The 17,609-nt window shown below is 41.7% G+C and overlaps 2 protein-coding genes and 1 long non-coding RNA gene across 5 annotated transcripts in view; 1 reads left to right on the top strand and 2 right to left on the bottom strand.

Moving 5' to 3' along the window:
• Window positions 1–209: 209 nt before the first annotated feature.
• Hsp60C (Heat shock protein 60C) lies at window positions 210–2,386 on the bottom strand. Its single transcript, XM_017243303.3, has 2 exons — window positions 2,255–2,386; window positions 210–2,177 (listed from the first exon to the last, which is right to left on the bottom strand). The coding sequence occupies exon 2, from the start codon at window positions 2,169–2,171 to the stop codon at window positions 441–443; it is 1,731 nt and encodes a 576-aa protein (XP_017098792.1). The 5' UTR covers window positions 2,172–2,177; window positions 2,255–2,386; the 3' UTR covers window positions 210–440.
• A 183-nt stretch (window positions 2,387–2,569) lies between these two features.
• The window catches only part of DIP-theta (Dpr-interacting protein theta), a 39,113-nt gene continuing 24,073 nt past the window's right edge, over window positions 2,570–17,609 (top strand). For 2 of the 3 annotated variants that reach the window (XM_017243789.3, XM_017243788.3), the window contains exon 1: window positions 10,118–11,219. The gene's annotated coding sequence lies outside the window, so the exon portion shown is untranslated. Of the gene's footprint in view, window positions 2,590–10,117; window positions 11,220–17,609 lie in introns of those variants that run through there. The other variant, XM_070276717.1, reaches the window with a different exon arrangement.
• LOC138925699 (uncharacterized) lies at window positions 11,975–12,804 on the bottom strand. Its single transcript, XR_011441898.1, has 2 exons — window positions 12,577–12,804; window positions 11,975–12,511 (listed from the first exon to the last, which is right to left on the bottom strand). It is a non-coding gene; the product is annotated as an uncharacterized lncRNA (long non-coding RNA).

Here is a 17,609-nt window from a genome sequence, read left to right as displayed (position 1 = left end):
TGGCTCAAAAACCGTGTACTCGCTTAGGCAGAAGCCCACCTGAAAACTATCCGAGCAGATTCCACTCGGTCCCCAAACTAAAACGAGTTCCTCTACAAATGTCACAATGTTAGGCGGCAAGGACATAAGAGTGAAGTGGCCGTTTATGATTTCAAAGTTGGTTCAAAGTTGGTGATTATCTTCATTAAAACATATTCAAACAAAGCAAATGCGAGTTGACCATTTTATATTTTTAAAGTAAATTCTTATTTGACATTTCATTCAATAATTAATGTTCGCAACATACTCTGATAAAATTAGTACATGTGTAAGACTGCCAACATAATAGTGTGAATACCGATTGCAGTAATATGTTGCTGAAGTTTGAACATCCTATGCTTAAAATTTAGACAATGTATAAATTATGTTTAAAATTATGTGTACTAAAAAGCCTTGAAGGCCTACATGCCCATTCCTCCCATACCTCCGAGAGCGCCCAGGCCGGCTGCAGCTCCAGCGGCGGCGGCGTCCTCAAGTGGCAGTTCGGTGACAACTGCCTCGGCGGTGGTCAGAAGCGAGGCTACCCCGGCGGCATCCGTAATGGCGGTGCGCACCACCTTGGTGGGGTCGATAATGCCACGTTCTATCATGTTGCCGTACTCGCCTTTCAGAGCATCGTAGCCATAGTCCCCATCCAGGATCTCGACCTTGGCTACCACCATGGCCCCGTCCACGCCGGCGTTCTTGGCGATCGTGAGGCAGGGCATGCGGAGGGCGCGCCGGATGATCTCGATGCCCAACTTCTGGTCCTCGTTGGCGCCGTTGATGTCGTTTAGCTTCTGGATGCAGCGGAGCAAGGCGGTGCCTCCACCGGGCACGATACCCTCCTCCACGGCAGCACGAGTGGCGTTGAGGGCGTCGTTGACACGATCCTTCTTCTCGCTGACCTCGATGTCGCTGGAGCCTCCCACACGGAGCAGCGCCACCCCCGACGAGAGCCGTGCCAGCCGCTCTTGCATCTTCTCCTTTTCGTAGTTGGAGGTTGACTCCTTGATGGCCTCACGTAGGTTCTCCACTCTCTTGCTAATCTGCTCCTTCTGCCCCTTGCCCTTCAACAGCATAGTGTCGTCCTTGGTGACCACTACCTCGCCGACTCGCCCGAAGTCACTCAACTTTACGTCCTCGAGTCGCACCAGGTTGGCCTCGTCCCCGAAGACGATGCCCCCGGTGGCGATGGCCATGTCCTCCAAGGTCTCCTTGCGGTTGTCCCCGAAGCCAGGTGCTTTCACGGCGCACACCTGGAGGCCCACCTTCAATCGGTTAACTACCATGGTGCTCAGCGCTTCGCCCTCGACATCCTCGGCGATGATGATCAGTGGCTTGCGCTGGGCATTCGCCAGCTCCAAGGCTGGTACGATGCTTGGAGCCGACTTGATCTTCTTTTCGCAGAAGAGCAGCAGGGCATCCTGGAACTCGGCCTTAGCCCCCTTGGAGGCGTTGATGAAGTAAGGCGAGATGTAGCCGCGGTCGAACTTCAGGCCCTCGATTACCTCCAACTCATCGCAGAGGGTTTTGCCATCCTTGACCGTGATAACGCCGTCGCGGCCCACCTTCTTTATGGCCTCGCATATGAGGTTGCCCACAGACTTGTCGCCGTTTGCCGAAATAGTGGCCACCTGACAGATCTCGTCCGGGGTGCTCACCGGGCGCGACATTTTACGCAGGTTGTCCTTGACCGACTCGATAGCCAGCATAACACCTCGCCGGATCTCCACGGGATTGGCGCCGCGAGATATCTTCTCGAAACCTTCCTTGGCAATGGCACGGGCCAGGACAGTGGCTGTGGTGGTGCCATCGCCCGCCTCCTCGTTCGTGTTGTTGGCCACGTCCTGGACCAACTTGGCTCCAATATTCTGGAACTTGTCTTTGAGGGCAATCGATTTGGCTACTGTCACACCATCCTTGGTAATCTTGGGAGATCCCCAGCTCTGTTCGATGATCACATTGCGTCCCTTGGGACCCATGGTCACCGCCACGGCGTCAGCCAACACATCCACACCCTGCAGCATCATGCCCCTTACCTCAGGGCCGAACTTGACATCCTTGGCATAGAAGCGGGTGCCCCACAGATGCCGATTGATTCGGATGCCACGCTGAAGGGTGGTGGAGTAACTGGAAAACATGCGAATCATGACGAGCTGCAAATGGGAAGGGATTAGAAATTTTTCTCTCAAATAATTTTAACTTTTTTATGTCAAAAAAATTTTTTTCTTACCTTTTTTATTATAAATCCGTAAGCACTGTTTTCACTTCAGCAGTCAAATATGATATGAGAAAGTATTGGAAAGAGTCAGGGGCTCTATGACAGCCACACGAAGTTTGGTGGACAGGCCTACTAATCCTGAAAAGTTAACAGAAACATCGTAGCTTTAGATTAAAGACTGGTGTTGCCAAGACACACAACAGTAAGAAATGCTAATAAGGTAATACTACCATACGTCAGCTGGAATGCAAAAACATGCTTAATTTTATAAAACCAGTCGAAAATTGTTACCTGTTGTCGCCAGCTGTCTGCGAGCTTAGAGCAAGTCTGCCGCGGCACTTTGACAGGTAATTAAAACACAAATATTATCAAAGGGTGTGTACACAGCACTGGCTGGGAGTCCGCCCACCCAATCGAGCCCATTTTGCAATTTTAATTTTCATGAACAAGCCTCGCCATTTGTCCACAATGTCTGTATCCTTCGCCTTAACAGTTTTCAATTTGCCCGTTCGCTTGTAAGCGCAGCTGACAGTGACTAGCGAACGATACCCCATCCAAGGGCTTATGTTTCTTGGCGGGGCATTTGGGTGGGAGGAGGACTGGAACCGGAGAGTGCCTCCCCAGCAGAAGTCCCCCCTGGTGGGTGCCCTGGTGGCGCAACCCATTCCTTTTCGCCTTTATTGTATTTCGGTCGCTGTCGTCTCACATTTTTACGACTATTTAAATGGTTTTCACTTTTCGGTTACAAATTGTCCTCCAGGTAATAGCCGTTGGCTGAAGTGGGTCGGGAGTCCCGCCCGCCAAGAGTGAATTTCAATTGCGAGCGGGTTAGCAGTGGCTTACTCGAGTGGCAAAGATGTGCCCCAGCCCGGGGATTTTGTTTCAACTGTGGGACTGGCCTTAAATTGGAGAGCTTAACTTTAGTTTGGTCTAAACTTATGTGCTCGTTATTGGTTAAGATTATGTATTTTCTACTATTGTAGCTTTTAAGTTTGAATTTGAATATTTTGGAACAACATATAAGATTAAAGTATGGTACTAATTGTATTCAATTATTACCATTTTTGATTCCCTTGGCCATCGTTTCGGACTACCTATTCCTCGCCCAGAACGCGCTACAGATGCATACGATTTAATTAGTTCAGTCGTCGAAAATTAGGAGACATTAATATTACAACAGCGCCCAGGCCTGGCAGATGGGTGTTGGAGGTAAGGACATGGCAAATGGGAAATGGACTGCGATGGGCCCACACATCATTAGGAAAATGGGCAAACTTAAAGAAAATTAGCAGCTGCATCGAGGGCTGACTGGAGATGGCAAATGAGGCGCATTTATTTGAATGTAATCCATTATGAAATCGCATAATGAAGAGATTAGGGCACGCATACGGGGCGTAATTAATAAATGACCCGACAAAAGGACAAACAAGGAAAGGGCAACGGGACTGACCTCTGTCCGGAGGAGGTTCGCGTGTTTGGCTCGCGAAAAAATCCAATAAATTAGGCAAACGGCTATCATTATTCTTATTTTATATATGTGGCTCAGACAAATAAATCAGTTAAAGTTTGTGGGCCGGCAAAGTACTTTAAGGATAATTATATTGCGAAAGCGAAAGGACAATAACTCAAATCACAATTGTGTGGAGGCAGCTGGCGAAGGATACTTGGCCTTTTGTTCAAACTCTTTCAAACAATGTTGGCCCAAAGGGCTTTGCAGTTCATTTAACTTTTCGACTTGACTTTAACCAATTCCAGCCGGCCAAAGGCATTTTCAGACGCGGTTTTCCTTTCAGTCTGTTCATCAATGACACAGGCCTACAAACTGAAGCTTTTTGAAATTTTAACAGGAAATCTGAGGCTTGGCTGAGTGGCTGTTGACTTTTTATTCAAACAAATTCTAAAAAAAAAACAACTTTTAAAAAGCTGATTTTAAAAGAAAACCAACGTATGTTGGCCTGTGTAATAAACCACAAAAACTGTACACGCAACAGGCTAAGGTCGTCGATGAAAGAGCCTAAGAGTTATTTGTTAATGGCATGGCACAAAGTTTAATTAAAAATACGTGCCATGTTATTAACTTTAAGTGATAGTCAAAATCTTGACAAAGTTGTCAAGGGAAAGTTCAGTCGAGAAGTTTGATTAGTTAATTGGTTAGAAAAATGGGAAGGTTTAAAGGTGATGCTGAAAAATATAGAAAATGTTTTTAAAATTATAATAATCTCATGGTGGAATTATGTGGTTATTAAGCTTAAATGTAATGAAAATAATAGACTAAGACTAAGTCTTTTTCGAATACATACTATATGTACATCCTTCTTGCAATCTCCCTTCTATGCTTTTAAATTTGGCATTTTTGAGGAATCATCTTTTATTTAAAGCCCTTACATAAATTGAGATACATTTTCGAAAGTGTATGCCTGTGGTTTGGCTCGGCTTGCTGCTTAGCTTTGCCACATGCCCCGTAACCCCCACAGACACACCACACTCCCTACCCCAACGTTTTCCCGTCAAACCCAACGCCGACGTCTGGGTCAGCTCACATGAGCCGGATGCACATTAAAAAGGGCATTTCCGGTATTTAGGTTAGCTCGCTTGACTCCGGCCGTGTTTGGTATTTATAGTTCGGCGATTTCAGCGCGTCGGCTTCAGAGGACGTCAGGTGGAAAAGGTCACGCTGGGTAACAGCGTGGCATGTGTTACGGCTTTTGGCATAAGAAATTAGAAATATATCGGCTTTCGACTTTATTTCCCATTGGCGGGAGCAGAGCAGAAAAGCAGAAAAAGTTACCCAATCAAAAATTATACTGTCGGCGAGAATGAAAAACAAGGACTCGAAGATGCAATGCGTTCCGGGGCAATCATAAGACCGACACATCCCCAAAACTTTTGTCCCAACGAAAAGTTTCGTCTTAACCCAGTCATTGTCTGCCATCGAATCGGGGGAAAAAATAGGGGAGAACAACGAAGTGAGAACTGTCCAAAAAGTGTTTTAGGTTAAGCGCAAACTTTTGCACACAAACGGCTTTTGACGGTCATTTTAATAAATTGAAAACTGGCGAAAGGGATGCAGGTTCCGAGGATCGGGGGATGGGAAGGACTCGGAAACTCTGAAATCGATAAGGGGACACAAGGGACGATTGCTACTTTTGCTGCATACTTACGGACGCTGCTTGGCCGGGTTCATAAAATCTGTTTACAGACTATAAATAAGCGATTCGATTTGTTTTTCTTATAAAACTTTTGCTTCCTCTTACATTGTACCTTCCTGGCTCGTTTGGCCCGGAACCTAAGACCATCATCGCTTATGCATGTCAAGGACCCCCGAATAAACTAAACAAATCTTGGATAAGCCATAATGTTTTCATCTTGACCGAAACTTTTAAACATTTTTATTGAGTTTGCTTTGTAATTTAAATTGTTTGTCCCCAACTTGTTGACATTGAAGGGGAACAGACAACCAGGCAGCCCGCAAGCCAGGAAGGCATTGTGCAGAGCAGAGAGATTCCTTGCTGCCAGATGACAGCATAAACCAATTTTTTACTCCTAGTGACTTTCAATCAATCGCATCAGTGTTCATTGTAGCGTCTAAAAATACGTTAGTCTGTGGATGCCCTCTCCTCACATGTGCACACTCCCATGGCCATGCCAAGCGACGGAATAATCGAAGCTTCAATAAATCCGTCAGCGACAGTCATAAAATAGAAAAACCAGGAATACCAATGTTGAAAATTTTTTGAAAAGGAAGCAGGCACAAACCGCAGATCTCATTCTCTTTTGTCCCCAAACGACATACATACATTCAATTTTCGCAAAATCAATGTCGGTTTTGCGGAAGAAAGACTGGCTGTATAGTGGATATTTAGAAATGAATTTAAGCTATTTTTCAGGACATTGCTTGGGGCAAAATCATTGGCCAAAAAATTAATAAAAATTTACACAGAGAACTTGTTCCAACAATTCCCAATGCTAAGCAATTTTTACAAAACTAATGAATAAAATTCTTAAAATCCCAAGGGCTTCAAATCACTTGTCACATTTCTTTGCCCAGATACCAAATCCTTTGGCAATTTTCTTCACTTAACTAATATGTTTGCGGGTGAGTGTGTTTGTGGAAGCAGAATAACAACATAATTCATTTTGTCACTTGTATCTACTTGTTATTAAATTGTTTTGTGAGCCCTCGCACCGCATGTGGCTTGCCCTTTGCCTCTGCCGGTCCTTTTAGCGACTTCCATTGTTGGCACATGAAATTTATGCAAATTATAATACGCAAATACACAACTTACAGTCGGAGACACAATAAACAAGAAATGTGTTCCTTGTTTCTGGTTGTAAAAACAAAGAAAGGCGTCAGCCCTAATTCATCCTGCCTGGATCCAGTGGAGAAATATGCGAAATATGTGCAGGATTGCAATTGCAACTGAGTATATATTTTAACGTGCTGAAGGAAAACTGCATCCGCTGGGTGTACAAAGTCAAAAGCCTGACTGACATAGTTAACACAATTCCAGTGTCTGCTAATTATGATCCTATTTTTTAAGGAATTTAAAAGGAAATCATTGAATTTTCTCACAGTATTACAGACTTTTCAGTGCTTGTCCTTTTCAATTTTCAAGAATTTGAATCGCTGCCAAATCTTATAAGCACGATTACATTTTTATCTAGAGAATGGGAGTGTATTTAACGTAATAAAATATTCATCACTAGTTGGTAAGCCAATCTGCAAATTCTAAAATATTATATATTACTTAACAAAAAATACTTACTTTTGTACCTTTTTGGTGGTTTGGATGTGAAATAAATTGAAATGGACAAAAATGTTAATTTAAGCTTGAATTTTATACAACTAATTGAATGGTGGAAATTCACAAAACTATTGGAATTTATAAATACTTTGGGACTTGTGTATGAACCTGGAAATATTCATGCAGAATTCAATTTGACTTTTGGCTGCCATTAATGGCAAAAAAATTATCAGAAGCATCGCCACACCACTTCCATCATCAATAACATCAATGGGGAAAAAGTTTCCGTGGGTGCTGATTGTTTTGCAGTATATATTTTTATATTGAATGATTTCGGGAATTGCAATTTTCGAGGGCAATTTAAATCTCACACATATATACACGCCACCAAGGGCAATTAACATTGATTGAAAGCTGGTGGTGTATTAAGGACTGGGGAGGAGCAACACGGAATGGAAGTCAATAAAATGCCCAGTAAAAGTCAAGACTTCAATCAATATGTCAATATTGAATAGTGAAATTAAAGGATAGCACTGGGATTGCTAAGAATTTACGAGTGTTTAACTTTGCACTCTATAGGATTACTCAGATAGAAGGCACTTTAAGAATATTTTGAAGAGTTTAGAGTCTCTACCAAATATTATTGTATAAATGCAGATTGGTTTCCTATAAGTAACTCAAATCACGTTCGGTAAATGCTTGCATAATGGTTCGGCAAAAAATATGTGTATTTTCTTTCTTTCGGGAACTGGTGGCATCTGTTAAATTCGGGGGAGATCCTTTATTGACAGCACGTTCCTCATGTTACACATTTATCGAGCTTGATTTTTTGCTTCATACTTGCAGAAGATATATCTATTTTCATATAGCTTAGGCCTTTGATTCATGATATATTTATGAATCCTATAGAAATATTAAATAGACTAGTTTTGGGTAAACACCCTCTTTAAAATTGTGAAAAACTTTTGTCAGCTTAGCAATAAATAAACATAAAAAGAATTCTCTTGGCCTGGCCAATACTATTTATGTGTCACTTATCAATTGCAGTGGGTAATTTATGTAGAGGCCATATAGAACGTGAAATGGCCATGGCTGGGAAGAAAATAATGCGAACGTATACGAGCTGAACTTTTCTGTGCACCAGAAAGAATGGGCTTACATGCGTCGATAAATGGTGCGTTTGTGGCAGGCCTTTAAAGAAGTGTGAACAAAAATTTAAAATAATCTTTACAAAATTTTTGAAATTCGTTGATGATAGTTTCCAATTACCGACGTGTTTGCAAAACAAAACCGCAGTGAGCTCCGCCAACTGAGGTAGAAACCGTAGAGTCAGCACATCAGCCACACAAAACGCGTCGTTGCAGAAAAGTGCATTGTACGACCCGGCTAATGAAAATGTCTACCACATCTGACTGGCTAATTATGAGAGAACTCCAAGCGAATCTACGAGAAATATGGCATGAGCATGGCTGTGAACTGAAATCCAAATCTCGCATCCGCCCTGTTGGCCTTCCCCGCTGATCCGGCAAACAGAAGTTGAACCAACTGTCCGTTAGGCATGGGGATTGCGATTGATGGATTCCCCTGCTCTGGGAAATGAATTTCATTCTCCCTTTGGACACTGAATTCGGCTTCTCAGGACTATCAGACTGAATTCTTTAAGTTATATATAGCCTGTTTAGCGGAAAGTGTTTCCTTTAAGCGGGCCTTTCTTCCTTTTTTCCTTAGAAGGCACGCCTTTCCAAAGCCCGCTTTTTGCTTTTCGGGTTCGTTTTTTACGATTTCTGTCTTGACGGCCTTATTAAGTTGGCGCCTCTCTCTGGAAAGCGTAACCCGCTTGAGCAGGGCAAACTTTTTTGCTTGCCAACGGCGGTCCCGGTTCGCTTTCTCGGCTCTTATACTATTTTTTTGGTATCATCATCATTGCAACTTCATTGTCAAAGTTGGGTTTGTCGAAGTGCGCAAAGGGAAACTGCAAGAAATTACGCCGAGCAAACACACAGAACACAGAACGCGACTGTTGGAACAAAGATGCGGCGTATTGCCAGTTGGTCGCTAATTATATGTAAATAGCTGGAACAGAACTGCTGCATAATGGGGAATAATCTGGCACCTTCTGGAAATAGCTCTCTGGAGGTAATCAAGGCCAAAATTGTCAAAGACAAGTACTTGAGTCATTTAAGAATAAACATCTTCTAGTGAAAGTGCTGGAGTGCCTACTCCTTAAACATTTTAAATAAAAAGCCAGTGAGTTACCTTAATATCCCTCTCCATTTGCCTAATAAAACAACAATTAGTTGCCAGCCATATAAATTCCTTTGCATTTAGGTCATTAGTGAAGAAAAATTTCATTATACCTCCCAGGGTGCGTGAGAACGCATTTTTCTCAGGTTTGGTCCCCGGAGGCAAAATACGGAATATAGAATAGAATTACAAATTTTGCAACACAAAGCCAAAAAAAAAAACAGAAACAGAGACAAAAAATTGAGTTCAAAATGACAAAATAAACGAGTGGTTGGGCAGGAAAGGCAAATAGAACATGCTCTCCATATGAAGAACAGCAACTAACACGTACAAAACGCATAAACATTCTTGCCTAAGTGAGTTTACACATAAATTTTGACCCGACTGGCGATGCAGGATGCGTTACAAGGTTCGGGTCTCAATGTCGGGGGATGGCCAAGGCAAATTGTATGAGAAGCTACACACTTACGCAGGAATTCCTCTGGAGCCAAACAAGTTTTGGCTTTTTTGTAGCTTGACTATCTTTCCAGTTCGTCTTTTATTTATGTAGCCACAAGTAGATGCAGTAACCAGACTCTAGATGGATCCCTTACCGTTTCGTTTTTATTTCAAGCTGGTAGTTAGTGTCACTTTGCGAGGAAGACGCAAATTATTCGGAAAATATATACATTTTTCAAGTTAAAGGTTTCTTAATTTACTTTAATTTAGTCAAATAAAGAGGATCAGTATGGAGTAGATTTCATTGACATCATCTTAATAGCAGAAATAGATTTAAATCCTTGTTAGATTAAAAATCTTAAAAGCATAAAGAGAAAGAATTATTAACCATGAATATTCTTGATCAGGACAAAGGAGAAACTCCTTTGGGCCAAAGTGCCACTATTAATAAAATTCAAACTGGCTCAGTTTTGAACAATTCATGGCTTGCATTATGCAAGCGGGTCCAGTCCCTCGGTGTTTCTTAAGTCCCCGAACTTAGAATCGGTGTAAAATAAGCAAATTTGGTAGGATTTTGCTTAAGAGAGTTGGCAAACTGAAAGAGTATCCTCTGGGCTGACAGGACTCTCTTCGTCTGTTAGGGAGAGAGTGGCGTACACAGTACTGACCTACATCAAGTCCAAATTTATTTTACGGCTGCCAAATTCATTCCCCAAGGCATTGATGGGCTCCAGTCCTCCGACTCCTGTCCCGTGTCCATGACGGATATGATTGTTGGCAACGCTTCTCTGGCCCGCCGCTTCGCCCCTCCTGGCTAGTTACAATTGCCAGTTTGGTTACTGGCTTTAATAATAATGGCTTGTAATTTGCATAAATAATGTTTGATTTTGCATTGACGAGGGTGAAGTGTACGAGTGTGTCTAGGGCATTTTAAATGATTTAATGTTTTTTGGCCATCGTTTCGGGGTTTCGTTTAACTAGGCCCGGAATTTCTGGCATTTGTGGATGGCAATCGCCAATATAATTTGGCCAGTGTTATATTTTATGACTAGATCAGATTGGTGAATTCCGATGATGGTATTGACTGGCTTGCATTATCAATATATGGTGATTTTCCCTCACATCCTTCCGAAGACTGTGCTCGCTGTTAACTCTGTAACAGAGGTCTCTCTTACAGGACACCGTTCTCTTTGCTGTTGTCCTTCGGATAGGCTTTGGAACTTCACCGAAGCTCGGCGAACGGCACGAACTCCTTGCCGAAGGACTCCCGGCACTCGGCTGCAGGCGACCAGGGACGATTATAGCCCCGAAAGAACTTTGTGTAATCAGTGCGTGATGCTAAGCAAATTAGTTTAGTGTGGTTTTAGTGCGCAACGTTGACAGACGGTCTGCTCGCATTTACTTTCCCTCTAGTGTCGAAGTTCCGACTGCTCCTTTCGTGAATCCTTGTTCGAGACAAGTGCGTGCGTTTAGGCGGCGTTTTCCAATTCAGTGTGCCGTGTAAGCCCGCCAATTTTTCCAAAGGATGGCGTCTTCGAAATCATAAATATGTAAGAACCAGCGAACAGAAAGAAAATATTAATAAATAAATAAGTGCAAGCTACAACTGGAGACGCCAGCCTGACAGCCCAATGCCAACTTCAATTTGGTACTTCATTTTTCGCAGCTGGCTAAGGCAAATCGTGCCAGGACCTGGCAAGCAGCCTGCCGGTATCCTTAGCTCCGCGGCGTTTATCCTTGCAGTCTGCTGTGCCCTTTCCCTGCGGCTTCCACTTTCATGGCCAGTCGTGCGTGGCTCATTAAATTTCTGGCTAAAATAGAAGAGAACAAAAGCATCATGGCACAACATGCCATAGTTCCTGGCTGTGGCATTTAATGAAGAGCATTACTGACATTGTGCAATTGCGGTGTTTTATTTGAAATTTCACTTTGACTGTCACGCCAATTGAATTAATTAAACCGCGGAATTTGGGATTTAGTTTGACATTTAATTATTGCAATTAAAAGTGGCCTGCGGAGAGCGGTTTTTGTAGGAAACGCAAAGGCGACTAAGCGCCAATAAAACAGACAGGAACATAGACATGCAGGATGAAAGGAAATTATGAAAATGTTGTTTTTTCGATAAAGTTGTTTTACAAGTTGTAGATTATAATGGAATGTGACGTTTTTGTTTGGCTGCCTGTCTGACAAGCCCTATGTACACATTTCCCAAAGTTTCAATTTATATAAATTATTTATTTAATCTTTCATATTGTAATACCCAGCGGGGCTGGGTCTGTTGTTTTGTTTAAGCTTTCAGAGGTGATTCACGTTTTCATCAATTTATTGTTTATGATTCTTATTTATTATCGTCTACTCCGCCTAAAAACACTTTTGTATTGATCGCAGACCCTGTCGTCCTTTCCAGTACACAGATATGGCACATGAATTGCAAATACCATCGAGAAGATAACTTCCAGAGTCATGAAACAAAGCAGTATTCACTTCATTTTGAAAAGATATTTCTTACCCAAAAGCCTTTCCAAATGCTTTCGTATTTCTTGAGTGAGAATATTATGAAGGAATATTTTTCTTTTCCACTGAAGCCAATATTATATTTATTTCCATGTATACTTCTTTAGAACAAATCAGTTTGCTTCAGTTAGACTGTGGAAATTAAATTCTTCAGCAGTTGTTGGGCCGGGACTTCAGGGACTAATAGTAAATAAATAAAAATGCTTTTATATATTCTATTAGAAAAGGAAAAAATGCAGTATGTAAAGCAATAAAAACACTATTCTCGGTACACTTAGCTATAATGCATAACTTCCGGAATGTGCTCCCCCAGGGCTTTCGTACCTTACTGTGGAATCATAAAAATATTTCATATTTCTTGCTAATAGTTTATTTGAAGAAACTTTTCAGTACTTGTAGAAATAACATTTTTGATTCCATTTAACTTTGGGCAGAGACATCTGTTATTGGTGGTACAATTCACTTGGTATATAGTATTATTTTCGCCGCAAACTATGTCTGGAATAATGGGAAGGTGACGTAGCTTTTCACTGCAACAGAGCGCTAGAGCGTACATTCTTAGCCAGAGAACCATAGTTAGTTTTGAGAAGAATTAAAAAGCAGTATTATCCAGCAAGGTAATGTGGCGTAACCGTTTCATTATATGCTTTTCTTAAATTTATTTCAAGATTTTAGTTTATGGGAATGAAACGGTTTTAATATAATTATCAGTCTAGTGGGTATTTGGTGAAATTATTTTTCAAGAAAGCAAAGATTTATTGAAAGATACTTATAAAAACCCTGATTTCCCAACTTATGAATGCAAATAATTCCTAAGTATGGTTATTGAAAATTTACAAACTAAAACTTATACGAAATGTTGCTAACAATTTGTTCATCTCTAATGAAAATGTAGTAGCTTTGAGCCAAACTATCAAATAAAACGGGTAGCCGACCACAATATATTTTCCCACACGCATACCCCAAATTCACGTTATAAAAACAACATGAATTTTGGCTGCTGAATGCAACGCGCAGGTTGCATGCCGCCCAATAAGCGGCATAAAATATTCGCCACACACACACATTGCTGCACGTTCGCTAACACAAGCACAGAAGGATGATGCGCCCACAGCAAGTGTGGGAAATATTTTATGCACTTTATGCGGCTTGGAGAGCGCTTGCTGCTGGGATCGCTAATTAGGCAATATGCGCTTGATTGTGTTATAATCATTAAAACCGGCAATGTATGGCCACCAGCCATACGCACACAGGCACACCCAGCCACACGCTGTGTTTGCTCTCGAAACATTTAAAAGTATTTCGCACTTGCTTCACATTTCCATCATGTAAACCAACTGATGTTAACCATTCTGAGCCTTCGATGCATTTCGAAGCTCTGACCCAATCAAGTTTACATTCAGGTTGCGTCCATTAGCCTCTCCTATTTGGCTATAAATTTGAGGTAATATGCTTAACTACATTGGGTTGTAGTAATTACATGCTCTAAACTTGCTCTTGGGCAGGGATAATTTTCCGGGGATACCAGTCGTATGAGTAATATTCTGTCCATCCAATATATCGTATGCAGAAAAAAAATGTGTTTAAAAAAAAAATACATTTAGAAAAGTTCTTAAAACTTTCTTATTAAAAACGGGTAATACTTTTCCATACAATTTTTAATAATAATTATTTTAATAATAATTATTTTACTAGTAAAAAGTAGTAGGGACACAGGTCGTATGAGTAATGTTTAATAAAACCAATAATTTAACCAATAATTTGTTTAATAAAACCGTCGCATAGAAAATTATTAATTAATTATAAACTTGAAAATTTTTTATTAACACAGGTAGAATATGTTTATAAAAGTCCTAAAACTCCTGAATCTCATACCCATATCTTATATATTCGTTTTATATATACGATTATTCGATAAATGTTAAGCTTTTTTATTAAAGAAGAAATATCTTGAGTCCAAATATGTACTATATAACCATACCTTGTGCACACCTTGTGTAGCATTGTAAGGATTCCGTTTTTCAAATGGAAACTTTCCTTAAAAACTATAAATGTTTATATTGAACTTTTAAATTCGCCCTCATAATAAAAAGGGACCTGGTGGCCACCGAATTTTATGTCTTTCTTTATGAGGTGTTGTTACTCCATTCTATAAAAGGATGATATGGAAGATCCATAGACATACTTAGTATGGAATTCCCATGGATTGTCATCAGGACTCCCAGCTCTCATATAGGAATGCAATTAATTTGAAGAAGATTAATTGAATATTCGAAATGATCTTTAAGGCTGCGGCATTTTACTATCAATGTGACCCAAAGCCACGAGAGGGCGGCTGGGGCAGACCTGACTGAACGACCAGGAAACGGAAGTAAGAGAAAGCAAACACGTGCCGGAAAAATGGCGGCTTGCAACAATGTTGACACATACACGTGCACACACAACCTCTTTGCAAACGCCCGCATTGTATATGTAAAGCTACTTGTAAGCTGGCCAATTTTTTATGCATTTATGCATTTTCATCCCTGTTGCAGCTTCCCCGTCCACCGCAGCGCTCTTCTTGCCCACTGACCGATTTTTTATTAAAGTTTCCCGTTAAGAAAAGCGCAGAAACCGCTCCAACAACAGGCCATGCCCCCTACCAAGCTGTTTCCTACCCTGCCACACCGAAACGCATTTTTTTTAGGTTAATCAAATGCAAGGCGAGAAAAATACGCTGAACGAGCGGCGTTGGAGAAAGGCAGGGGGAGTGGGGAGCTGCCACTGCTGCAGGCTAGTTAGTATGAGCGGGCGTTGGAGCACACATTTTGCCATCTTTTTATGCACGCATTCCAAATGGCTGGCCATATTATGGGAGATTGCACAGCTGAGGAGGACCAAGGCGCTGGCCAAGGCGAGGACGCCAAGGCAACTGACAGCCGAGATGGACAGAGCTGTGATTTGATTTTTACCCACGACAGCTACTATCCCGGCAGCCAGTAAACAGATGAGTTATTGCAAACGATGTAGATGTCCTTGACGGCATTGTCTCGAAATAATTACGTTTATGCAAAGTTCTTGTTTACTGACTGCGACAAGCTACAATTGGTTTTTCATTTCTTTTCTCGACCTTAAAAATTGTTGAAAGTATTATTATTGAGGTGCAACTTTAACTTCTTAAGTAACTCTTTTTAACGAAAATCCCCATATAATGAACTCAATGATTGGATCATTCTTTCTAAACGTACTGCACCCTTTTCAATAAAATTCATCCACAACTGCAAAGATCTCGGAAACTGAGATTCCTAGCCATGCCATGCCGAGCGTCCCTCGTCCGTGCAGGTGACATAAACAAGCTTTTTATTTGGCATTCTGCTGCAGTTTTTGACACGCAAAGTAGTAAAACGTTTAACAAAAAGAATGCAAAATGAGAAAAGAAGAGAAATGCAGATAGCCAAAAGGAGCATAAGTTTAGAGGAAAGGACTCGCTGTCGAAGCAACGACTACGCGATACCCGCTACTATGCGACAGCTAGAGCGATTTTAATGAACGAAATTGACAGAAAATGTAGAAGAGTTTAGTATCCTAACAAGAATTCCATTATATCCTTTCACACTTCAAGTACCAAGTACAAAACGAAATCGCGTGATAAAACCAAAATATAGGGAACGGAGAACCGAGTTAAAACGAATATCTAAGGGTACGGTTAGTCAGGGTCCGGGTTTGAGTTTGAGTCTCAGGGTCCGGTGGGAGGTATCATTTGTTATTTAATTTCCGAGGCAAGGCAAAGGGAAAGCCGGAAAATGCAGGAATGCGGGGATTAGCAACTGTCATTGACAGCTGGGAATCATAGATACCATTTAGCTGGCTGGAAATCGCTGGCCGCCGTTGCCGCATTCTGTTGTTTGTCATTTAACGATTGACAGCTTGCGATAAAGTGAAAGAGGCGAAATAAAACGGCACGAACACCTAAACAAAACAAAGGCAGTCGGAAAAATACAATGCGCGAAACGAAAATGGTCCGAGACAAGAGACAAGAGACACCTCCCGGCCATCAAATAGAAATGTTAATGACGCACCCAAGCTGCCAGCCGGAAAGGTGTCAACAGTCGGGGGCTTTGGCCAGGATTGCTTAGTTAGCCGCCCATTGGCAAGGACTTTTCGTGTCCTTTTTTTGGCCGGCCATTTATCATAATGGCGTTGTTGGACCTGTCGGTCTGATTTGACTGCTGTGTAGCAGCAGATGGGGCTCTAATCTCTTAATCAAAGATAGCGAAAGGAAGTCCTACTGAGCAATGATACAATTCTCACTTTCTTTCGGTGTTTGGTTTGTTTTGTGCATTATGATGGATGTCGAGACAGAAAAGAACACTCAAGCTCTATAGCGAATAAATGATCTAATCTATTTTGATTCTATTTATGATTCAAACAATTAAGCCCCCCATCAATGAATGAAACACAATAACCAAATCACTTTCCCGGTTTTGTCAATGAAACCACTATGCGGGAAATGACCCTCCCTTTCAATTAGGCCAATACATGGAAGGTCAACCTTCTGCCAAAGCTGTCACCTTGAATTTTTGTGGCAGCACTCCTTTGCCCCCAAAAAGTTCAAGGATTCGTGGCATTCGCTTGTTCCGCCCTAGTCCGCATGCAAACCTGGTTAAGCCAATTTATTAAAAACAAAGCCATTTGTCACATTTCGTTAACGTTTTCGCCACAATTCTGTTATCTCTTTTATGCAGGCAATTTTCTTGGCTTTTTTTGTTGCGTTTTCTACGCTTTTGTTATTTTAGTTATCTTAATGACGTTTCCAAGGGACGTTGCCAAAAAAATATTTATAAATGGTCAGCGGCCACACAAAGGTGACAAAACCCCGGAAAGGGAGTCATAATAATAAAAGTCAGTCCGACATTATTCTTCATTTATTTACACCTGGTCAGCGGCCAAAAAATATCAGGGCAACGCGGCCAATAACACTCAGTTAAAAGTAATAATAAAAAGTATAGCAGACCCTTGTCTGTCTCCTTAAAAAAACGACTGGCATGAGTGACGGGCAAATCAAGTCCTGGGATCTGACCGCAATTAGTTGATTGCCACCACTCAATGCCTTCAAAGATGGAAAGTGCTTTCAATTTCATAAACGACCCTTCGATGGCTTCCTCCCCCTTTGCCCGGTATCTATTTCTAACCATCTCTGGCACTTTCTTTGGCCACACTCGACGGGAAATTAAACTTGTCCAAAAGTTTAAATGCCTTTCTGCCGCTTTCCGTTGCGTTGCGCTTCACTTTTGTTTTCAAGTTTTCTGTGATTTCCTCCTGACCTGACAGAGTCCTGTTGTACTTCTTTCAGTTGCCGCCTCTGGCCCCTTTACTCCGTTTTCTTTGGCGAAAGGGACTATATGCTCAGTTGGAGTTTTCCAATTTTCCCGGTCCCAGTTCCAGAA

This window comes from Drosophila bipectinata, chromosome 2L (genome assembly GCF_030179905.1).
Source record: "Drosophila bipectinata strain 14024-0381.07 chromosome 2L, DbipHiC1v2, whole genome shotgun sequence".
Classification (NCBI taxonomy): Eukaryota; Metazoa; Arthropoda; class Insecta; order Diptera; family Drosophilidae; genus Drosophila; species Drosophila bipectinata.
Note: the sequence above shows the minus strand (reverse complement) of the source record. Positions and strands in the feature narration are given on the sequence as shown.